The sequence below is a fragment of the Callospermophilus lateralis genome, chromosome 1 (assembly GCF_048772815.1).
Source record: "Callospermophilus lateralis isolate mCalLat2 chromosome 1, mCalLat2.hap1, whole genome shotgun sequence".
NCBI classification, from domain to species: domain Eukaryota; kingdom Metazoa; phylum Chordata; class Mammalia; order Rodentia; family Sciuridae; genus Callospermophilus; species Callospermophilus lateralis.
In genome coordinates, this window is record NC_135305.1 from 224876865 (window position 1) to 224900738 (window position 23874).

A 23874-nucleotide genomic window follows, 5' to 3' on the forward strand; every position below is an offset into this window, starting at 1 on the left:
TTCCACGGTTCAGCGACCCAGACCTCATCCCCAGCTTCTGGATCCCTGTGGTGGTCCAAACAAGCCCTCGACTTGAAGTCGGAAGGAGCAGAGGTGCCACCAGAAACTCCAGGGATGCACTTGCCCAGCACGTTCCCCAGCACAAGTCCCTTCTGGACTCCATTTTCACCTTGGCTGACCAACTGCTGGGACCCCCACCCACTGCTGGCCAAGTTCTCCCAAGGTCTCGGTTCAAACCTCAAGTGGTCTTTATTTTCTGCTTTATTTCTTTTGCTTTTTATTTGAAGATCATTTCATGCTTACAGAATAATTAACATACCCACTTCCAGATCCAGATATCGGTATTTTGCCCCCATTGCTGTTATCACTGATTGTAGATGAGAACATGTTTATTTATTTTTTATTTTTTTTAATTTTTATGTGGTGCTGGGGATTGAACCCAGTGCCTCATGCGTGCTCAGCAAGCAGTCTACCACTGAGCCACAACCCCAGCCGTAAGAACATGCTTTTCTGAACCATTTGGGAATAAGTTGCATATACTCTAAATAGGTCAGTGTAAATTTTTTTTCTTTTTTCTTTTTGTACAGAGGATTGAACTCAAGAGCATTTAACCCCTGAGGCAAATCCCCAGACCTTTTTTGTATTTTATTTAGAGAAAGATTCTCACTGAGTTGCTAAGTGCCTCTCTAAGTTGCTGAGGCTGGCTTTGAACTCTGGATCCTCCTGCCTCAATTTTCCAAGCCACTGGGATCACAGGCGTGTGCCCCTCGCCCAGAATCAGTGTGAATTTTTAAGTAAGAATGTTCTCCGACAGAAACACAGAACTGCCACTGATTTCAGTAAACCTCACGTTGATCCAGTCCTTTCATCTAATCTGTTGTGTCACTCTCTGCTCCTCTGCTGGGTCCGGGTCTAGGCTCAGCCACTGCATTTTGCTGATTCCAGGGTCTAGGCTCAGCCACGGCTTATCTTCTCTGGCACTAACAGCTTTGAAAAACGCAGTTCCTCGCCACTTTGGTAGAATGTTCATATTTCGGCCTTGCCTGCAATTTCCTCCAGATAGACACAGGTTTTGCGTTCCACCGGGTGCAGGAGGTGGTGGCCTCCTCAGGGCATCACACCCAGGGGCACAGGATGTCCATCTGCCCTTCGCGAGCGATGTTCCCGCGTATCACCTGACAACAGGTTGCCACGCTTCTCCACTGAAACTAATCGGCCGCCCCCAACGACTGTCCGACCTTGAAAACACGCTCCCTGCACCGCCACTCGCTGGGCCCCCCGGGCCACTCCCGCACCTGTCCATCTATCTCCCTGGGTCGCCCCAGCGCCCGGAGCAAGGCCGCGCAGGGCCGGCGCTGAGCTCGTGGGCGCGTCAACTAACCGACCGAAACGCCCTCCCGAGACGTCCGGAGCGCGGGGAGAGCCCCGGCGCGAATGACGTCAGCGCACGGAGGAGCGGGCGCGGCGGCGCTGGGCCCTCGGGGCGGTTGCCCATCTCGGCGGCAAGCGCGGGGGTCCCTGAGCCGCTCCGGCACGACCCGGGAACGGACAGAGCCCCTCGCACCTGTCGGGCGGAGCTGGCCTCCAGTCCCGGCCTCCGCCGCGCGTGGCGTGACCGATCCGCCTCGGGCGCCCGAGGGTGCGGGAACGCGACACTGACAGAACCGCGACGCCCGCTGCCCGCTCGCGAGGCCCGCGCACCTACTACGCGCGGCCCCGCCCCGGCCCCGCCCACCAGGGCTTCGGCCAATGAGCGCGCGGCCCCTCATCCGGGGATCCCGGCGCGGCCACCGCCTCCCGCGCACACACGGCCATGGCGGAGGTGAGTGAGCGGGCCGGGGGAGCCGGCCCCCCGCCCGCGCCCGCGCCCCCCGCCGCCGCCGTGGTGAGCTCTAGGGGCCCGGGGTTGAAGCCGCTCGCCGGGAGCTGTGGGGCCGGCCGGGGCGCCCGCCCTCTCGGGGCCCGGGGGCGCGGGTTTTCGTCGGCGGCCGCCCCCGGCCCGGCGGCCCCCCCCCCCCGCGTTGCCACATCGAGGGCGGAGGCGCGCATGCGCGGGCGCGGGGGGCGCGGCGGGCGGGGGCGAGCTCTCCCCGCGCGCGCGCCAACTTTGCGGAGCGCCGGGGCGGTGGCGTCCGGCGGGACCGCGCGGCCCCACTGCGGACCCGCGGGAGGCGGCGTGGGCTGCTGGCTGACCACAGGTTGAGCTGGTCGGCCGCTCCCTCAAGGAGTTACTTCTCGGAAGACCTCGGCCGGCAGTGTTTAGAAGGCTCTCGTCTTCGACTTGAGAACTCGAGGGCTTGGGGCTGTGATGTTCCATCAGACTCAACCGGCACTGCCCAGAACAACTCCCTGGGAACGGAAACTTTGGTGTTTGGGGTTTGCTTGGCTTTGGGATGGTGCACGGGACAATGTAGATTTGCTTTCACCGCTAAGGTACAGCGGGGAGGGAGAAGGGGATGTGGGTAAGGTGCAGCCTCTGTCAGGCTGCATAAATGGGGCTCCGGCGCGTTGCCGCTCTGTGCCTGCGGCCTGTTGGGCTCTGTTCCTGCAGAAATTAAAAGGGATCCACAAACCTGTGTCAGGCGTGCAGCTCCTGAGTCCCAGAGAGGAGAAGGCCCCCACCCCGAGAGGCACAGCAGGCCTGGGAGCTGGGACTGGAACTCTGGCTGAGTGTTTATGCCTTGGCTTAACATGTGTAGGCGTTGTGGAGGGTGGGACTGGCCATTCTTTCCCATTTGTGGCCTTCTCAGGGCAGCAACAAGCTCTGTGTTTGTGCCAGAGAGACAGTAGTTGTCTGGGTGCCTGGCTGGACCAGCTCATGAGGTTTGGGCACTGTGAATTAAAGATGGAAGTTGAACCTTATGAAATGGCTAGTATTCAGCTGTTTTTAACCCATAAAAGCAGCTTGGGGTGGAGCCCTGTAGAGTACATTTGATTTGATGTTCTGAGGCCGCAGCCTGTGTAGGCCGTCGCCTGTGCTATGCCGTAGGGTTCCCACAGTGCGTAGAACAGATGGGGCCTGTCTAGAAACTGGTTAGAGACGCTGATCAATGAAGGACTAAAACACATGTAGATGCTGATCTTGTAGGGCCCCGGCCAGCCTCCGTCCTGGAGGCCTTATCTGGCCCTGGAGCCTTGCAGAAGGACTGAGTCTCTAGATTGGGAAGTTGATGTTGACCTCCCAATCTAAGAAAGCTCATGAGGTTTAGGCACTGTGAATTAAAGATGGAAGTTGAACCTTATGAAATGGCTAGTATTCAGCTGTTTTTAACCCATAAAAGTAGCCATTTGTAACCTCATGGTGGTTGGTTAGTATTAGCTGCTTTGATCTGCTTAATCGTTGTATTTTTGTCTCAAAATAATCATCAGCACCCAGTGAAAGACAGGAACATTCCATCCTGTTCCTGTTGGTACTAGATTAATCTTTTTAACCTAATGTGCCAGCTTTCACTCCTTTGCAGACCCTCTGTGGCTTTTCACTGCCCTTATCATCTCTTATGATCAGCTACCCTGTGGTGTGGCCCCTGTGACCCCTGCAGCCCATGGCTCCTTTGGTTTCTGGTGTGCTCTGTGGACTGTGGGGCTGCCTGGAACTGTTCTGCATTCTGGTCCCTGCTGGAGAGAACTTCAGAGCTGTCCCTGATCCTCAATTACACAGCCCCATCCTGTCTTCTTTCTTGTGCCCTCATTTCTCTCTCCATGCTGTATGAATTCATAGCTCATTAGGTGTGCCCGGACTAGACTGGCAACTCCATGTGGGTGGAGACAGGCAGAACCTGCTCCTCGGGTGGGCCCAGAGCAAATGCTGAGGTGGAGGATCAAGGGGACACCCGATGCCTGGGCTGGGCATGGGTGGTGAGGTCAGTGAGGACTCCAGAGGACGCTGTTGTTAACTGGTGCTATGTAATGGGTCACCTCAGAAGTCGATTCTGGGACAGTACAGCACTCACTTTATTGTCATTTCTTATTCTTGAGGCTGACTCAAGCAGGCAGTTCTCCTGTAGGGCCTCTTTCCCCTAGCATAGTGCTGGCCGGGTCTGGAATTTGCTGGGGGCTTCCTCACTTGTGCCTGGCTGCTGGCCTCTGTGTGTGGCTTGGGCTTCTATGCAGTATGGCGGCTGTGTTCCAGGAGTGGCTGTTCCTAAGGAGGCCTGGTAGAAAACTGAGCTACCTGCTGTGACCAGGCCTGGCCAGACTGGAGAGAGTGCTTCCATGTGGTCACACAGAAAGCAGAGTGTGTGTTGGAAGGTGTGGGCTCAGCCTCCAGGGAGTGTGGAATCTGTTGCAATGTCCTTCTGGGTCAAGCTTTGAAGAGTGGAGAGCTGGAATGGGTGCTGCCCTGAGAGAAGGGCCGTCCTATGCTCTGTGAGAAGTTGGGAGTCTTCGTGTATACCAGCTTGCTTCCTCCCTCCTCTGCCCCTAGAAGACCTGGGTGGGCCCTTGTCTGAGGTCCTCTCTTTTGCCTCTCTAGTGCTGTTCGTCGTCCTCTCTTTCACCTTTGACCAGCCCCTGTTCTGTTCTTCCTTTCCTCTCCACAGAGCAGAGGCTTGACTTTTGTTGGCCTTTGACGCTGTGGGGGATATCCAGTATGTTCTAAGTAAATGGAAGTAGGACCTGGGAATCTGCCATTTGTGTGGGCACCAGAAACGGGTGGGGGAGGAAGCCAGCCATGACCCGTGATCCCTGGTAAGTTTTGAGGAGCTTGGAGCCCCTTGGAGATGCATGTAGGATCTGAGGCTGGTGGTCCTGTGGGGAGCCAGCTGCTCACTGTCTGGCTGTCACTTAGCACCAGTCCTCAGGTCCTCAGATCCCCCTACATTGGCTGTTCCTGGCTGGTGATCTCTGCTCTCTTGCCTGAGCCCTGTTAGATGGCAAGTCAGACAGGGCTGAGTCCTCTTCAGACCCTGCTCGGGGACCCCAGACCATCATTCTTGAGGCCAAAGTTATTCTCATTCTTTCTGGACACTGAGCCTGTGGGGGCTGTTAACCTGTCATCCCAACTGTGGCCTCGTTAGATGCTTCCCCACCTCACTTAGGCCTCTTGGCTGTGAGAACAGAAAGTTAGTCCCTTGGCATAGGTGGGAAGGTTGCTTAGGGAGCTCCTGTCCCCCCGCCCCAGGCAGTCCTGGAGAGGGCTGAGGAGGGCTCCTGGCACCCTGGGTGCTCTCATCATGCTTCGCCATGCACGTGGCTGTGTTAAGGTGGCCACAGGGCTGGCATACCTGTGTGTCCAGGATGGAGGTGAAGCCACCTTGCTTTACCAGGGCATGAGGTGTGAGAGGCCCCTGGGCTGTAGGTGCTCTGCATCCCTGGCCTGCTTCTGAGCACCATGGGTGCTGCTTCCTGTGCTCTGTTTATGGCCCTCTGCCGCCGCTGGGTAGACTGTCTAAAGCCGGGCTGGTCCGCTCCCTCCCCACCAGACCCTCAGGGGCTTCTGGACCTCAGTCAGGTGAATACACCTTGCAGCCCTATTGCCAGGTCTCTGCAGTGCTGAGGGCACCCTGTGCCTCCTAGCTGTCCCTCCAACGTCAGTGTGCACTGTCCTTGTATTCTGAGTAGAGGGTGGCGAGGGTTTCTGACATAAGGCCTGAACTGAATTTGTACTGGTATCACATGCTTACTGTGTGAATTTAGGTTAGTGGCCTGAACTCTCTGAGCTTTGGTTTCCTGGTTTTCCTTAAGGAGAGAATGAGCACACTTCACGTGAGGATTCCCGAGCACCGAGTGACAAAGGAGTTCCTTCCCAAACTTTTGAGCTTCGTTTTATTAAACATCTTAGTTATTTGTGTTTGGCAGTGCTTTACTGAGATAAGTTCATCTGCCTCGCAGTGGCCCTCCTGTAATGCGTAGAACTTCATGGTTTTTAGTATTTTCAGAGTTACATAACTGCCAACAGATAGTTGTAGAATATTTTTATCATCTTAAAAGCCCTGTACCTGCGGGTCCATGTCCTGTCTCTGGACTCCCCTGTCCCGGACTCTGCTGTCACTGGGTCACAAACTGTGGCCTGTGTGTCTGGCTGTCACTTAGCACCAGGTCCTCAGGTCCTCAGATCCCTCTACATTGCATCTGTCACCTCGCTGCTGCCCTGGCCAAGGACGCTCCAGGCTGGTTTCTGTTTCTGTTGGTCACCTGATGGATGTCGAGGTGATTTCCACTTTGTTTCCATGTGAGTCTGACCCTGCTGTGACCGTTCGTGTCCAGACTTCAGTTGGACATTCTCCAGGACTAGTCCACGACAGTATTGTGGTTATCGGTCTTTTTGATTGAAGCTATCCTGTGACTGAGAAGGGGTGTTTTGCTGGGCCATGGTGCTTCTGCATGCCGAGGGATGCTGAATGTCTTTCTGTGAGCTGATTGACCGTTCATAGGTCTTCACTGGAGAAATGTGTTTTGTGGTGCTGGAGATTGAACCCAGAGCCTTGTGCATGCAAGGCAAGCACTCTACCAATTGAGCTATAAAACCCCAGTCCATCCTGTGTCCTTTTTTAAGTTGAGTTGTTTGCCTTTTTGTTACTGAGTTACAAGAGTTCTTTACACATGCAGGTCCCTTGCCAGGTGTATGATTGATTGGCAGGTGTTTTCTTCCATTCTGTGAGTTGTTTCACTTTTTTGATAATGAAGTATGAAATTTTGTTTTGTTATTTTTTGGTCTGGGGATTGAACCCAGGGGTTTAACCACTGAGACACGTTCTCAGCCCTTTATATCTTTTATTTTGAGAGAGGGTCTCACTAAGTTTCTTGAAGTGTTGCTAAGTTGCTGAGGCTGGCTTTGAACTTCTGAGCTGCTGGGATTACAGGCATGTGCCATTGGGCCTGGTTCTGCTCTGTTTTTTTTTTTTTTTTTATATATTTTTAGATGTTGATAGACATTTTATTCATTTATGTATATATGATGCTGAGACTTGAACCCAGTGCCTCATACATGCTAGGCAAGTGCTCTACCACTGAGCCACAACTCCAGCCCCTGCTGTGTTCTTAAGGGGTATATCTTATGCAACTTTTGACACTGTTGTAAATGGAATTGTCTTAATGTTTTGATTGTCCATTGCTAGCATATAGAAATATAGTGAATATTTATGCATTGATCTTGTACCCTACAACCTTGCTTAGATCATTTATTAGTTTAAATAGTTTTTAGTTTGGATTTTATAGGCACAAGATCATGTCACCAGCAAAAAGAAATATAGTTTTGTTCTTTCCTTATCCATTTAGGTTCCTTTTATTTCCTTTTCTTGCATGGATGGGAACCCCCTGGGGAGGTGCTGAGTATGAGTGGTGGGAGATAGCCCCCCACACCCCCACATGGAGGGCAAGCTCAAGTCTGATCTCTGGGTGTTGTGGCTGTGGGCTTCCTGGGTGTCTCATCAGGCTGAGAGAGTCCCTTCTGTCCCTAGTTTCACACGCTAGATTGACATGCTGTGAAATCTACCTGAAATGTAGAATCAGTGGTTTTTCAGCAAGCACTTCTGTCTAGTTCCAGAACATTCCATCATCCCTTAAAGCAACACCGTTCCCGTGAGCGGTCAGTCCCCCACCCCTCCCCAGCCTCTGGCATGCATGAGTCCACATCCTGTCTCTGGACTCCCCTGTCCTGGATGTCTCCTGTTGCTGGGTCCCACGCTGTGGCCCTGTGCCTGGTTCTTGCTGAGTGTGAGACCCTTAGGCTGTGCATGCTGCAGCTTGGTTGGGATTGTGGGGTTGGTGGTGGGCAGTTTTGCCATGTGGGAAGCTCTCCTGTGTGAGTGCTTGGGCCCTGGAGTGGGCTGTGTGGGTGCATGCTGCTTGTTGCATTCTCAGTGCCCCTGCCCAGCCTTTGGAGGCTGAGAGAAGGCCACCCAAGGGGAGGTGGGAGCCGGGCCTTGGGCTTGTGGAGCTGACCTTGCTTTTCTGTCTCCACAGGCCTCCTCGGTGGGGAGGCAGAGTCCTCACGTGGCCTCCTGCCTTGCTCACAGCCTGTGTCCCAGGGAGCCCGGCTTGCAGACAGCAGGTACTGTCTTCCTGCCAAGGTCCAGCAGGGCCTCTGACTGTGAAAGGCAGAACCCTCTGGTGGCTTCCAGCCTCTGCTGGGTCAGGTGGAGGTGTGTGGCAGAGTGCTCAGGACCCCCTGTTCCCAGGCAGGGCCAGCTGCGACCCTGCGTGGACTAGAGTGCAGATCTGCACTGGGGCTGGGGGTGGCATCTGCTTGTTGTGGCCTCCGGGAGTGACTGGCTGAGGGAGAACCGGCTGAAGGGCTAGGCAGGAGACACCCTAGGTACTTGCACCCACTGGGTGGGGATGAAGCTCCCAGGCCCTCTCCTGCTGGCCACAGCTCTGGCCCTGTGGAGGTGTTGCTGCAGGAGAGGAGAGCCCCTGTGATTGGACCCTTGCTGCAGGCTAGGCAGAGGGCCATCACTCCAGCTGTAGCTCTGCAGGAGTGGCAGTGTCCCTGTCCCCCACTCCCACCTCCTCCAGGACTGGCCGTGGAAGTTCGGGGCACTGGCAGCTCTTGGCCCCTTCACCTGTACTGGGTGCCACTCTGCAGGCAGCTGCCTAGCTGTTGTGCTGACTCTGTAGCTGTCCTCCAAGGCCACTTCCCTGGGCCCCTGAGCTCCCACACCCCTGTCCCGGGGTTAATGGAGCCCTGGCTGTTTTCTCTTGTGTGTGTGTGTTTTTTTTTTTTTTTTTTAAAGATGGACACAATGGTGTCTGTCCTTATTTATTTTTTTGTGGTGTGAGGATCAAACCCAGTGCCTCACAGGTGTGAGGCAAGTGTTCTGCCGTTGAAGTATAGCCCCAGCCCCCTCTTGTGTGTATTTTGAATCTAACTTGCTGAAAATCACTGCGGAGGTGCAGTGGACACACCCTGGGCCTTTGGGAAAACCCAAAGTCTAGCAATGGGTCCTGTCCTGTTTGCCCTACTTAACAGTGCTGCTTCTTGGTGTGTTGACAGCTCAGCTCCATCCTGTAGTGAGCTGTACAGCCCACCACCCCAGGTTTTAGGAGTCAGGGCCTTCCTGTGTCTATACTGTGTTGTGGGGCCAGGCTTGGCCCTGGCACCTGGGAGCCCTTCTGCTCTTTCCACCCTAACCTCAGTGGTACCTGCCTCTTAGGCCATTTACCTTCCCGCAGGCCTTCGTGGGTATCTGGGTGTTCAGGAGGACCAAGCAGTGCCCAGAAAGAAACGCATGTCCCAGACCCTTAAAGTGTGTGTGTGTGTACTAATGTGCTCCTCGGTCAGCACCCCATGGTCCTTGGAGACTCTTGGGTTCACATGCGGGAGCTGGCCTGCTGGGTATCCTCTGTGTGTACCAGAATGCATGTGGATGCACACTGAGTGCTCCGTCCTTGGGGTGGCAGGGCCACCACTGCCTTCCCTACCCTGGACATCTTCAGCTGCCTCGTGGTAGTTGGAGATGGGCACTGGGGGGTGCTTACCCAGGCTGGGTCTCCTCCACAGTGGTGTCCATGGGCTCTGCAGACCATCAGTTCAATCTTGCAGAGATCCTGTCGCAGAACTACAGTCTTCGGGAGGAGTGCACAGAGCCCCTGCGGTGCCCTGAGAAGCCCGAGGAGCAGCTGGACAAAGACTTCATATCCCAGGTACGTGGCTAGCGGTGCCCTCCTGGGCACACTTGAGGTTTCTGCTCTTGGATTCTCTGTGCAAGCACCACGTGCACACCTGTTTACAGAATGCCAGCCTGACCCTATTCCTGTGGGGCTCTAGGCCATCTTGGCAGCTGGACATGACTGCACTGAGCTCAGGTCTGCTGTTCTCAGAGGCTCTCTGTGCTCCTGAAGTCAGGGAGGGACTGAGAAGCTTGCCTTTTACTGCATTTTCCGTCAAAACTGAAGCATTTGACAATATTTGTTCACTAGTTCATGAAATAATAGTAGTACTGGGGTGTGGCTCAGTGATAGAGTACTTGCCTAGCATGCCTGGGGCCCTTGGGTTCAATCCCAGCAGCAACAACAACAGAGAAGGCACCAAATATATGTTAATGGAAATAACCTTTTTTAAAAATTAAATATATTTTTTAGTTGTAGTTAGACATAATTTCTTTTTTTTTTTAAAGAGAGAGAATTTTTTTTTTTTTTTTTTTAATATTTTTAGTTTTCTATGGACACAATTCGTCCATTTTTTTTTTTAATGTTAGCTTTTTTTTTTTAAACAATTGACTTTATTATTAATATTTGGCGGACACAACACTTTGTTTGTATGTGGTGCTGAGGATCGAACCCGGGCCGCACGCATGCCAGGCGAGCGCGCTACCGCTTGAGCCACATCTCCAGCCCCGAGAGAATTTTTTAATATTTATTTTTTTAGTTTTCGATGGACACAACATCTTTATTTTATATTTATGTGGTGCTGAGGATCGAACCCAGTGCCCCGCGCATGCCAGGCGAGCGCTGTACTGCTTGAGCCACATGCCCAGCTCTGAATATAATATCTTTATTTTGTTTATTTATTTTTATTTGGTGCTGAGGATTGAACCCAGTGCCTCACACATGCCAGGCGAGTGCTGTACCGCTCAGCCCCAGCCCCTGGAAATAACATTTTTGTGCAGATGAGAAAATTATTCCATTTTTAAAAACAAAAGAATTTGTGGAGGAGGGGGAACTTTGTGGAGTGTCTGCCACCTGTTCTTCCAGACAGAAGTAGACGGTGGGCTCCTGCCTGCCCCATCCGTCCCGTGCTCTGGAGTGGTTACTTCCCTACTTATACAGCAGGCGCTCTGCATGCCTTCCGCACCCCACACAGCTATCATGCCTGTCAGGGTGAGAGCTGTTGAGGTTGCTGACTTCATCCTGAGTATTCAGAATGGTAACCCCGCTTTGTGGTGCACTACTGTGGCTGTGCTGGACCGGTCTTGTGCCCACAGGCTCTGCAGGACTGTCCTGTGTGTCAGCGCAGTGGAGGGTGCAGGTACATCAGGCCTGCTGCAAAGGTATCCAGGGAAGTGGGGTCTCAGCCTGCTACCAGCCTCCGTCGCGTCACTGGGAGCCCCATGGCCGTGCCCAGATGCTGCCTGTTGTCTCTAGGGCCAGGGCTGGAAGTAGCTGCTGGTTCTCTGTGAGGACCTAAGGCCCTGAGAATGAGGACAGGAGTTGGGGTATAAGGAGGGAGGCAGGAGCTGGGCAGTGGGTGTGCACAGAGGCTGTCCCTACCTGTCCCTGTTCTGGACTGGTAGCCTCTAGGCTCAGATGTCTCTGCCTGTCCCAGGCTGTAGAAGAGCTCCCAAGGGCTGGGCACCTGTGCCTGTCCTGGGCTGTAGAGAAGTCCCCAAGGGCTGGCCTGAGGGTTGGCAGGGCAGCACAGCCACATGGGGTCTTGCTGAGAAGTAGACAAATGGTCCTGGTGGTGGAGCCCTGGGAGCCTCAGTCAGAAGTGGGGACCAGAGCCCTGGGCAATCTCCTAATAGGGCTCATCCCCTCTGGTGCAGAGCAGTGACATGCCCCTGGATGAGCTGCTGGCACTCTACGGCTACGAGGCATCTGACCCCATCTCAGAGCGAGAGAGCGAAGGTGGTGAATCAGCCCCCAACCTCCCAGACATGACTCTGGACAAGGTGAGTGAGGGTCCCTCCCAGAACTGGCCCCCAGTAAAGGGGGGACTCACACATGGCCCCTGACTGCTTCCAAGTGGGAGCGAGCAGAGGCGGCCCTGTGCCCACAAGGGAGACACAGTCAGCAAGCCCAAGGCCAAGGGAGGGTTGTTGTCCACCTGTGGTTTCCTGTCCAGGCTCAGGGTGGTTCTGGGCTGGCCCATTGGCATTCTGGTTTGGGTGGATGGAGTGGGCAGAGGAGATGCCAGGGACATCACGGGCCAGGATGCTGGGGCTTCCAGAGCATGGGGTCTCTGTCAGGGAAGTTGAGAACCAGACGAAGTGAGAGTGTGCCACAAGCCCAGCTCCAAAGTGGGCATGCCACTGTGGCAAGGGCGGCAGCAGCAGTGAGTCGTGTGGAGATGGAAAGCAACCAGACTGCCTCATTCCCTCTGCTCTCTCGTTAAAGGAACAGATCGCGAAGGACTTGCTTTCAGGAGAAGAGGAGGAGACACAGTCCTCTGCTGATGACCTCGCCCCGTCTGTCACTGCCCATGAGGCCTCAGTCCTCTTTCCCAGCCAAAGTGGGTGTAGGTGTCCCCGTGCTGCCCTCCACCAGCTTGGCCTGTGCCTGGCCCTGGGGGTGCAGGCAGCAGGCCTTAGGTTGTGTGAGCAGAGCTCTAGCTGGGATGGGGGTGGAGGGCACCAGGTGCACTGGGATGCTGCGCTCTCCTCTGTCCTGGCCTGTGAATCCTTAGGGTAACCATGGCTTACACCAGGAGGGAACTTGTTAGTTTTTCTAGCAGGTCCAGAGATAGCATTCCTGGACTGTCCCCAACCATCCTACTCCAGGACCTGCCTGCCTCTGTGCTGGCTTTTTGTGGCAGCAGAGAGGCCCCTCTTTGTAGGTGGTTCTTGGCCCTGTGCTTAAGAGGAAGGTCATAGTGGAGGATGGGGTTGTAAAAAGAAGGGAGTATCCAGGCTGCAGCCTGAGAGCAGGGGTTGGCCCACTCCCAGGGCTGCAGGTGCAGCTCACTTCTCTTTCCCAAAGCCCGCTTCCTGGCTGGTGATGGCAAAGAGCCGGGTTCCTCTGCCTCTTCTGACACCGAGGAGGATGCTCTTCCTGCCAACAAATGTAAGAAGGTGCGTAGCTGGCAGCTCCTGACCCTGTTGGCCAAAGCCAGGACCAGCTGAGCCCTTGATTTGGGTTTGTGCCCTTTGTCCCAGGGGAATGGCCCACACAGCTCCCAAGAGGTGGGCCGGACCAGCAGCAGGGTCTTGGGACTGTGCTCTGTGCCTGCCCTGGGGTCCACCCTTGGGCCTGGCAGTGTGGCCAACACCTTGTCTGGGGCCTGCTGGGCTGTTGTCAGGATGTTCTGGGTCTCCCACTGTCTGCTGGCAGGTGGCACGGGCAGGTTGGGGCAGTGGTCTGCAGCCTAGAGTCTAGGCAGGGCTGTGGCATCTGGCCTCCCAAATGGCTGGAGGCTGGCTGGGCTCCTGATAGTGACTTTTCCTCTGTAGGAGATCATGGTGGGACCTCAGTTCCAGGCTGATCTCAGCAACCTGCACCTGAGCCGACATGAGAAGAGTGAGTAGTCAGAGCAGCAGGGGACCCCAGCTCAGCAGCTGGTCTTATGGAGACTAGGGCCCAGCCTGGGCTGTGCTGCCACATCCTGAGCTGTACTTCCTTCTGTGCAGACTTGGCCCCAGCCACCCTTTTCCCAGCCCCTCCCCTCTCCTCCTCCCTCCTCTTGCAGCTAGATGTCCTTGCAGATACCTTCCTGTTGTCCCCGTGTCTCCTTCCCTGCTTTGTTCCTCTCTAGGTGCTTGCTGTTCTGGGATGTGATGCTTGTCTTTCTGTCCCCCCCCCCCCCCAGCCTGGAGCCCTCTTGTTCCTCTAGACTGGCCACCTGCTGCTGGCTTGGGTTTTGTCCTTTTGCCCTGGAGCCCTGCAGGGCCCAGGCCGTCCTGCTGGGGAATTGTTTCCCTGTGATTCAGCAGTGGGATTGGGGTTGGGGACAGAGCAGAGTACTGAGGGTAGAGGGGTGTCTCCCAGGTGCCTGGGATGTGCCTGCCTAAGTAGGGCCCTAGGTGTCGAGGGGTGCTGCCCTGGAAAGGGCCCTCCCTGTGCACTCCTTGGCTATGCCCTTGAGGGGCTCGAGCCTTGGTGTAGACTCCAGCTGGACCCTTCCTGGCCCAGCTTGCCCCGGAGCTGTGCCCTCCTGGGGCAGCCAGGGCTGTTCCTGTGGCCGCTGGCCAGTGTTGCATCTGGGAGGACATCTGCGCGGCCTGGGCAGCGTGCCCTGCGTGTCCTCACAGCGTGTTCCTTCCTTGCTGGTTGGTGTTGCTGTCTTCCCCACGTGTCTCTATTGTGCGTGGGCAGGCTCTGCAGGAGATCCCTCCAGTGCTGGCCTTGCACTGCTCCACACCTCAGCAGGGATGCTGTCTTGCTGCAAGAGTCTCCCATGGAGGGGACTGCCTCATTGCAGCTCTCGCTTGTGCGCAGTGTGCACTAGCCACTTGGACGTACTCAGGCATGGTGCATGTTCAAGGGTGTACAACCTGTAGCCTGGTTCTCTCTGAGGGGGCCGCTGTATGGGGTTGGTATCTGCACTGCTGTAGTGCCCTTTGGCCCAGGCTGATGCCTGGGTTTTAATGAGGCGCTGTTGGTGTGTGTTTGGGCAGTGGGTTGGGGTGGCCGGCTGAGGTCCTGGGAGACTTTCCTTTGGAGTTTTCCCGCTGGCATGTGAGACTGTGCTGTCCGAGCTGCTGCTGGTGGGGCCTGAGGCTGTTCCAGGTGTGCATGCCTGGAAGCACATTCTTTTCTCTGACCATTGGGCTCTGCTCTGGTATGTTTGCTGAGGTTTTAGGGTTGGCTGGTCAGTTGCCTCAGGAAGCTGCCAGGGTTTTGAGGAGGCTTGTGCTGAGCTGGAGGTTAGGGGGAGAGGTCCTGGGTCAGCAGTGGCAGCAGTTCTGCCTGTGGGTCTGGGTTGCTGTGCCCTTGGGCCTCCAGCGTTGACAGTGCTTGTGTGCTCTCCAGGGTGGCACTTCTGTCTTCAGTTACGGTGCTGTCACAAAGGATATTCCAAACTTGGTACTTCCTGCTGGATTCTTGCTGGTAGAACTGCAGTTTGTTATTTTAACTGATCTCGTACGTAATCAGTTTAGAACTTCGTAGATCTGCTAGTTTCTTACTGCCCCATCGTGCTGTTTGCTGAGGACAGCGCAGCCTCTTTCTTTCCAGTCTTTGTCCTGTTTTCCCTTGACATGTGTCCCTGTTAGTGCAGGTCAGGGTGGAGAGGAGTGGATGGTGTCTGTCCTCGCCTGCAGCCTCAACTCAGGACCCGCACTCCACACTCCCATGGGTGGGAGTCCCTGAGGGACCATCTTGGCTGTTGCCGCTATGCCTGTGGCACTGGCTCCGTTGTGTGCTGGGCATCCCCTCTGTTTTGTTTTTAGTGGCTGTGCTGTGCTGAAGCCCCTCCTCATGTGGTCCGACCTCCTTGTTGCTTGCTTGTGGAAATGTGTGTGCACCAGGCTCAGCACTGCGTTCTTTTGGTGGTCTGGACATGCACGCCCCGCGGCAAGACTGTTGCCATCCTTTCTTTCCTATGGCCAGCGGGCACCTTCCGTAGCAGCGGCCCCTCAGCATCACTTCCCTGAGTATAGGAGTGCTGCACTGGGCCAGCTTCCTGCTGCAGGTGCTACAGGGTGTGAAAGAATCGGGAAACAACACCTGGGAACCTGCTGATTTGCTGGCTGACTGCAAGTGTGTGCAGCAGCCCCATGGGCCTGCTATGCTCTGCCTGGCCTGCTGCTGTGTGCCGAGCACCTGTGTCCCTGAGCGGGCTGCTCTCTTGCGCTCTATCTGGAAGGGTCCCTCCAGGAGAGAGAGAGCGCGCATGTGTGTGTGTGTGTATGGCTGTAATTACCGCTTTGAAAGTTTGCAGGAACACTTCAGTGGAGCACCCTGAACCTGGGGTTTGGTTCTGCTTCGTTTTTTGGAAGGTCATTAATAAAAACTTTAGTTGGTTGAACCGAGGGGATCTGTTGGAGCGCCCTCTCTGGTGAGCCGTGCTGCAGGTGGTGGGCTCTGGTGGCACCCTCCTGCCCTCCTGCTGGAAGTGTCTTAGGTCAAGGTTTCCGACTTGGCATTTATGTCTTCACTTTGTTCTCCGGCTCAATCAGTCTTGTTTGGGGTTCATCAACTGTCTTACTCTACAGAGGGTCAACGTAGGCTTCTTGACTTCCTTTGCTGTCTGATTTCCATTTAATTTTTACTTTTATCTTTATTCTCTTGTATTTTATTTCAATTCAATTTGTCGTTCTCTAGTTTCTGTTGTGATTTCTTGATGATGCATGGGGTTCTCAGAGGTGTTCTGTTTAAGTTCCAAATACTGGGGATTTTATAGTGACCTTTGTTGGCAGCCATCTACCTGTCTGTCAGAGAACAGAGAGCGTCACTGAAGTCCCCTGTAGCTGGTTGAGTGTGTCCGCGAGCCAGACTTAGACTGCTCTGCTATTGGCTATGGGCAGAGGCTTCTGTGTGTGTCTCTGAGGTCACCCTGCTAGCTCCGGTCCACACCAGCTGTGTGTCTTGGCACACTGGATCTTATTTATCTGTTGTGGTGGTGTTGGTGTTTTAGTGTAATGGCGAGTCCACCTGTGTGTTCAGGTGCTATGAAGACCCATCATTTCAGCATGAAGCCATGAGCTTTGGGGTCCCATCTTTCTGTTTGCTTTTGTTTTTTCTTGGTTTCCTTTTGTTTTTTCAAATGCTCATTTGTCGGTCTCCTGGTTCCAGCCACATAGCCTAGTCTGTAATGACCTTTGAATTCCCTCCTAAGGTCATATGACCAGTCTTTCACAGTGTCACTTGACGGTGTGCTGCCCTTGCCCCTGCCCTTGTGACTTCCACCAGTTGGCAGTGTGCATGGCGCTGCCAGCCTGAGCATGCTGAGGCGCTTCTCGTGGTCCTTGCGGTGCAAGAGATGCTCTGAAGGGCTGGTCAAGTGTTGTCTGAAGAACTCCAGTTCTGGGCGTTTGGCTTGCTCTGTGAACCCACGGGCAGGTCCACCGCCTTCTGGCTGGTGTCTGTTGGTCAGCATCTTGCTGTGGCCTCTGCTGTCCTTCTACCCTTCCCTGTGTGTGAGGCATTTTGCGGTGGTGTGCTTTCCTGCATGCTCGGCTCCTTGTGGTACTGCCTTCCCAGGCCAGCTCCTCAGTTGAGTCTGCTCCCCAGGCATGGGCACATCCTGGCTGCTGGAGGGCTTATACTGCAGACCTGTTCTTTCTCAGGACGCTTGAGCTGCATCTTCCGCTTCCAGGAGCCCTGTCTTGTGCTGGTCCAGGCTGCTGTGGGAACCCCCCGGGCTCGTATTGTAGTTTGGGTTCACAGTCCTGGAAGTCCCTCAGCACAACTTCCACTCTCTGCTGGTCTTCCCTCCCATCCTCCTCTGCCTGGGGGCCCTGCCTGAGCTTTCGGTCCTGGCATGCTGGCTTCGGATCAGCCTCATGGCTGCTGGTGCCTCATATCCCTCTTACATTTTTTCCTGACCATGTTCCAGGCCGGGTATGATGTTGTCTTCTCCAGAGATTGTCCCACTCTTCTCTCAGGGACCCCCTTGGTCCAGGCAGGGCTGGAGTGTGGGCTGCAGGAGGGACTGTGCTATCTGAGCGCGTCTGCTCAGGCTGTTGGCTCCAGGAGTAGCCTGCTGGGTGTGGTTGAAGCTGCCTTGGACTGCCCTGTGGAACAGTTCTCCGGGTGTGCTCCATGTCCTGCCGTGCACTGTGGGTTTGGCCTGGTTGGTCTGGTGCTTGGTCCCTGCAAGCCCGGGACTGCTGAGGGGTGCAGGTGCTGGTTTGTCCCCGCCACACCCGAGCTCTTCCTCCCTGTCCTGAAGCCCATTGCTGCTGTTCCTCTGCCACCCACCCACCACTGTGGCAGGACTGACCAAGTCCCTTGGTCTGTGCTCTAGTGGCCAGGATACCCTGCCCTTGCTTGGGGGCTTCTTGGCTTCCTCCGCCACTGCCTCTGGTGGTACCGCCTGTTGCTGTAAGCCGGTCACATCCTGCATCCTGTGGGCCCCTCCCCAGAGCTCTCTGGACTCCTCTAGGAAGTTTCCTTTGAGCTCTTGGCTGGGTCAGGTGTCTACTGGCCCACTCTGGGCCCCGATGGCTCCGGCCTTTTCCTGGGCATTTAAAGCTGTCACTTTGAATTGCAGAGGCTCAGAGATGGTGGGCCCAGACCACAAGAGTGTGAGGAATTAGTTGGTATCCACCCCACTGGGAGGTGCTGAGATGGCTGCTCCAACTCTCCTAGCATGGCCTGTGACTTGACCCGTGCCCTTTTCTGCCGGCAGTCTATGAGAATGAAGACCAGCTGCTCTGGGACCCCAATGTCCTCCCGGAGAGGGAGGTAGAAGAGTTCCTGTATCGGGCTGCGAAGCGCAGGTGGCAGGAGATGGCGGGTTCTCAGCTCCCTCAGGGAGAGACTGTGATAGACAGCGAGCAGGTGGGCTTCCAGGTTGGGCAGGGCCGCAGTGCCAGGGGGTCAGGCCTACCAGCTGTGCAGGGTGGGCAGGAACACCCACCCAGGGTGGGCTACCGTGGTCACAAGTTCACGTCAGAGCCACTTGTCAAGATGTCACTCTAGGCGGCGGTGCTGCTGCCCCTGTCACTTCTGGGCAGTGGCACAATTGACCTGTGCCCCTCTTGGTGGTGGCATGGACACCCCTGATGTCATTCCTGGGAGATGACACGATGTTCCTGCTGTTGGGTCCAGGTGGACGTGTGAGGAGAATAAATGGTCCCTCTGCCCTAGGCGCTGTACGAGCTGGTGAAATGCAATTTCAATGTGGAGGAGGCCCTGCGGAGGCTGAGGTTCAATGTGAAGGTGATCCGAGGTGAGCCCAGCCCTGGCCTCTCTGCTGGTCCATGCTGCCCCCTGGGGCCCAGTTGACCACCCCCTGCTGTTTGCAGATGGACTGTGTGCCTGGAGTGAGGAGGAGTGCCGGAACTTCGAGCACGGCTTCCGTGTGCATGGGAAGAACTTCCACCTGATACAGGCCAACAAGGTGCATCTCCCCTCTCTAGGGAGGAGGCAGGGCTCTGGCAGGCCCACGGGTGGCCTCTGGCTCTGGTGTCCTGGCTCTGGTGTCCTCTCCGCACAAGCAGAAGCCTCCAGCGTGGGAGTGAATCTGAATCTGCTAAAAGGTGGCCCTCTTGGCCAGCTGTGGCTATCGCTGAGGCTCTGTGTCCCAAGTGGACCTTTGTTGGCTCAGTCCCAGCACAGACCCCACCTTTGCCATGTCGTGGCCTTGGGGGTCAGCTGACTCTTCCAGGGACATTGTCCTCCTGCCTTTCCATGCCTGCCCTGCCCTGTGGGGCTCTCAGGGCCTGTAGCAGTGCCACTGACTGTTTCTTGGCCTGGCTGGCAGCTTCCTGAGCCTCTCCCCTGTTCCCGTGGTTCTCCTGATCCTTTTGGGCAGATGTCCCTGCTGATGGGTCAGGTGGACGGGCGAGGAGAGTAGCCAGAGATGCTTACGTGGTGGGGGGTGTCTTCTGAGGGTCAGGGTGCAGGAGGCCATGTCCTGTGATTGGGTATAGGCGCGATGTTGCCCCAGTGACTTCCCAGTGGTGGACTGGAAGCAGTGCTGCCCGCTCCTGATCAGACCTTGGTGTGCAGAGCCAGGAGCATGGATCTGTGGCCACATGCCTCTCTGGGTGTTTCCTGGGCTGTGGGAGACAGTAGCGGTTCACGGAATGCCTACTGCCCGGCCCTCGTCTAGCAGCTGCCTCGTGCGCATGCAAGGCCGCCCTCCAGAGAGGCCGCCTGGCTTTCCTGTGTGGGGGTCATTGGGCTCCTCAGTGCCTCGTGCTGGTTAGCAGTAGGCTTGGGTGACGGCTTTCCCACTAGAGGTCTGCCCTAGGCTCGCAGTGGGATGTACCTCCCGGTGTGATGCACCGAGCAACAGGGCCTGCATCCACCTAATCAGGCAGCTGTGCATCCCCAGCTCAGGGCTTCTGGGGTGTTGAGTGACCACCCCTTCCTGGGGGTCACTGTGGGGCTCGTACAGTGACCCTTGGCTCAAGTGCCATCCTCTGGCTGTGGGCCGCACCTGCTGACTGCATGGGGCCCACAGGGAGTTGCTGGTCGACCAGAGGGATGCCTGCCACCCTTGGCGCTTGCCTCTGGGGTGCGGAGGCAGGTGCTGGGTGGGGGCTCTGGGTTTGATGTTGGTACCACAGAGAGAGAGAAGGGTCCCAGGCTAGGAGGTAGGTCTCTGATGGGGCCTCAGGATAAGGCTCTGGCCAGCAGCAGTGGCCATGAGCCCCAGATGGAGGACCTGGGGGCCTGGACTCTTGCTCTGAAGGACCTTGGAGCCTAGACTCTTGCTCTGACCCAGTGGCCCTAGGGGCCTGAGGCTGGGCAGTGGGGCCAAGGGTGCCTGTCTGTCCATCTTCAGGTGCGTACACGATCAGTGGGCGAGTGTGTGGAGTACTATTACCTCTGGAAGAAGTCGGAGCGCTATGACTACTTTGCCCAGCAGACGCGGCTGGGCCGGAGGAAGTACGTCCCGTCTGGAACCACGTGCGTGCAGTGCTGCTGTAGCAGTAACGTCCGCGTCGGCCAGGCTGGGCTGCCCACTGCAGCCTGGGGGTGGGTGTGGAGGGCATCTGGGCAGCACCCTGGGCAGGTGGTCCTGCCTGCCTCCCTACACCTCATAGCCTGCTCTGCACAGGGACACAGACCAGGACCTGGAGGGAAGTGACCCTGATGGCCCCACTCGTCCCCGCCCTGAGCAGGACACCCTGGCGGGGGTGCGCACAGGTGAGAGAGTGGGTGGCAGCCGGTCAGGGACTGTGGGGACAGCAAAGCGGCCTCCTAGCGCCTGTCTGGGTCAGTTGCTGCCGTGAGCAGGGGGTGTCCAAGGAGCTGAGGTCATCTCAGGAGGGATGCTTTTGAGGATGGGTCATGTCTGTCATCTGGGCCTTCTGGGGAGTGGCTGGGTGGCCCCCCACAAAAGCCCAGGCTTTCTGTCACTGGAGCGCCTGCCCGTCCCTGGGGTGGGTGCTTAGTCCTCAGCACCAGGCCACTTGGGGGGGACAGGAGTGGCTCTGAGCTCTCAGCATCCTGGGCCCTGGGGTCATCTGGGAGCCAGACATGGCCCCATGAGTTCTCCATGCTCTTGCTGGTGATGCCCCTAAGGGACATGAGCAAGGCCCTTTGCTTCCTGGGGCCGTGTGTGGAGGTTGAGCTGGAGAGGGATGTCTGGTCTCTGTGGTTGCCCCAGAGGCCTGCAGGTGTGACAGGCCTGTGTGCTGCTTGCTGGGACAGTCTCCAGGAAATCCTGTCTCTGTCTTCTGCAGCACCCCCAGCTGCTGTGGGTCTCCTCTGCTGCTGCTGTGCTGTTGGAGACATGGCTTGTGGCCTGCATTTGCTCTCACACTTTCCAAGGCTGGGCTGTTGAGCTGGGTCCACCGACTGCAGTGTGGCAGGCATCTTTGGCCTTGGAAGTGTGTTGTGAAGGAGCCAGGCAGGCACCACAGCTGCCGCCTGGCTGCGTGTGAGGCCCGAGGCAGGAGCGTCCTGAGGCTCTTGGGCCCTGGTGCGGTTGTTGGGGTCTCCCAGCTGTGCTCTCTTCCCACAGAGCCCCTGAGCACGGGTGGCACGTCCAGGAGCCTTGGTGAGCCTGAAGTGGGCTCCGGTGGCCTGCTGTCCTCGGAGCCAGGGCCTTGCCCGTTCCCGCAGCTGGATAAACCCCCTGCCGTGACCCTGCCCCAGCCGCCCCCAGCCCTGGCCGACCCAGCCGTGTACCCCTCTACTGCAGCTGCTCCAGAACCAGGTGCCAGCCCGAGACTGGCTGTGGACTTCACGCTGCCCGAGGAGCTGCCCCTCATCTCCAGCCACGTGGGTCTGAGCGAGGACCCAGAGGAGCCCGCGGCCCCGGCGCAGGTGGCCTTGTCGGTCACTGAGTTTGGACTCATTGGCATCGGGGACGTGAATCCCTTCTTGGCTGGCCATCCAGCGTGCCCGGCCCCCGGGCTGCACTCGGAGCCCCTGTCACAGTGAGTGCCACCTGCCTAGGCAGAGCTGGGCTGACCCAGCCAAAGGGTGGTGGCCCTGTGAGGGTCGTGACTGCTTTCCTAGTCTTATTCTCTCCACCGTCTGACTCATTTTGACGTGGTAATATGATCACATGTCCAAAACGTAAAAAGGTACAAGTGAGGGCAGGTGTTGGGCTCCCAGTGCACGCTGCCTGAGGGGTTTGGGGGACAGAGTGGCTCTGGGGGAGGTGAGGGGGAGCCGTGTGGAGCCACACAGGCGCGGCTGACCCTGGTCCTCGTCTCTTCTGCAGCTGCAACGTGATGACCTGTTGATCCCTGCCGTGGGCGGGCTGTGTGGCCCGCACGGGACTTGAGGGCACCACCCGGCCTGCCCCCATCTTCCTGAGCCCTCCCCAGCTTGGGCTGGGTTGCCACCTTCTCTGCTTTCGAACGAATACTGGGACCAGGGTGAGGTGGCTGGGCCTCTGGCCCTTGCCCTTCCACCCAAACTGGACCCTGGGCCACCACCACCCAGCTCCAGGCTGTACTGCACCCTGGGATCCATTGGGCATCCGGTCTCAGAGAGGGCCTGACCCTCGGGAGTCAGGGCAGAGCTGGCCTCCTGGCCCCTCGTAGCCAGCAGAGGCAAGGGCAGACGTCACTGCCCGTGGGGAGGTGGGCAGGACATACTGCCTGCACCAGCAGCTTCTGCCTGGGTGGCCTCAGCACCAGTCAGCTCTGTCCCTGATGGGACAGGGCTGCAGGCTGCCCTGCCTAGGCTTGGTGCCAGCTCTGCTTAGTGCCGGATCTTGGGGTGCAGAGCCATATACCTCGCTTTCTGTCCGGCCTCCCTGCCCTCAGCCCCTGCCCACGTCTCCACTTCAGGAAATGCCGCACTTTATGCCTACCTGCCTCCCGCCTTTCCACCCATCCTGACCCCGAGCGACTGGCAGGGTCCTTAGCAAGCCCCGGGGTGGGGAGGGTTTGAGGAGATTGGTGGCCCACCCCCTTGCTGCCCTTTCCCCCTCAGCACCAAGGCTGGTTGCTTCAGAAGTGCTGCTGTCGCCTGCACCGAGGCCGGACTCCAGCGCGCTTGCCTGCCCCCACCCCCTGCAGTTCTTTGTCAAGGTGTCCTAGCAGATGGCCGGGATCCTGTCTTCTTTCCGGCCTCCTCCCTCTATTTATGTTGGTGTTTACAAGTCAGCGTGGTCCTCTGGCCAGGCGGACAGCTCACCTGGAATTGTGGGGCGGGGTCTTGTGGGCTCTCTGTAGCCGCACATGGCCACCTTGCCCACCAAGGACCACACCGTGCAGTGAAGCTGCCTCACCCTTCGCTGTTTTATTTATTAAATCTGATTTGAATCCCAGGTGCCTTGTGGTGATGGGTGGGGGCTGGAGACTCAGGCCATCGTCTGGCAGGGGACTTGAGTCCTGCTGGAGGATCTGGGCCAACTGGTGACCTTGACAGCAGGGGGTGTGGCCTGGAGACCTGGGGACCGTGGAGTGGTCCTCATGATGGACACTGCAGCAGAGTGCTGGGTTAGGGCTGGGCTCCCTCGGGAGGTGGGTTTGTGCCAAGCCCTGCAGGAGGCCAGGGCAGAGGTGCAGCAGGTGGAGAGGGCTCTGCCCCAGAGGTGGGGCACAGTGGGGGGGCTGCGTGTAGTTCTGAGCTCATCCCTGGGACCTTGCTTCCCTCCGTGGCCTGGGTGGTGCCGAGGCCACAGCCCCTCCTGGTGGAAGCCGTAGCTCCCGGGCCCCTAGGTGGCTGCCAGGCAGAGTGATTTTCTGTTACCTGAGGTGGCAGGACAGGCCTTGGAGCAGGAACAGCCAGGGCCAGGAGTGCAGGCCCAGCAGGCCGTAGTGTGGTGTGCCTGTCCCTGAGGGTGAGAGGCATCGGGTGCTTCTCAGGCTGAGGAACTTGAAGACCTAGGGTGCTGTGGGTTGGAGAGGGCGGGGCCGTGCCAACCTGGGGTGTCATCTGTTTCCTGTTCCTGCTGATGGTGTCCTGGGTTTCTGATTGCTTGCTGGGCATGTGTGGATAACCGGGGGGCGGGGATGAGTGTAGTCTTGGCCAGGGTGCCTTCGGGCTGGTTGGGAGGGCCCCCCTGTAGTTGGTGCTCAACTCAGGTGTCAAGCTCTGAGGGAGGCACCAAGCTGTTCCTGCTGGCCACACTTTCTCTGCCCTCCAGCCTGCCCCTGGTGCGTGCCTGGGGACCAGCTCCATCTGGCATGCAGTCACTGGGACGGCCTGGCCCCCGCTCTCAGGTCCAGCCCTCTGTCCTCAGCCTTGTGTGGTTTT

General features: G+C 57.1%; 1 protein-coding gene across 13 annotated transcripts; it reads left to right on the forward strand.

Annotated features, from left to right (window-relative positions):
- Nucleotides 1-1790: 1790 nt before the first annotated feature.
- Nucleotides 1791-22942, forward strand: Mier2 (MIER family member 2). Of its 13 annotated transcripts, none has more exons than XM_076852802.2 (15): nt 1791-1822; nt 7903-7990; nt 9440-9582; nt 10863-10928; nt 11403-11549; nt 11995-12115; nt 12577-12668; nt 13047-13113; nt 17888-18039; nt 18349-18430; nt 18507-18601; nt 19994-20118; nt 20270-20358; nt 21179-21596; nt 21887-22942. In XM_076852802.2, the coding sequence occupies exons 1-15, from the start codon at nt 1814-1816 to the stop codon at nt 21906-21908; spliced, it is 1716 nt and encodes a 571-aa protein (XP_076708917.2). In that variant the 5' UTR covers nt 1791-1813; the 3' UTR covers nt 21909-22942. The 13 variants fall into 13 exon arrangements, with proteins under 13 accessions (XP_076708917.2, XP_076708933.2, XP_076708941.2 ...); XM_076852818.2 differs by having other exon boundaries at nt 11424-11549; XM_076852826.2 differs by having other exon boundaries at nt 9482-9582.
- Nucleotides 22943-23874: the final 932 nt, after the last annotated feature.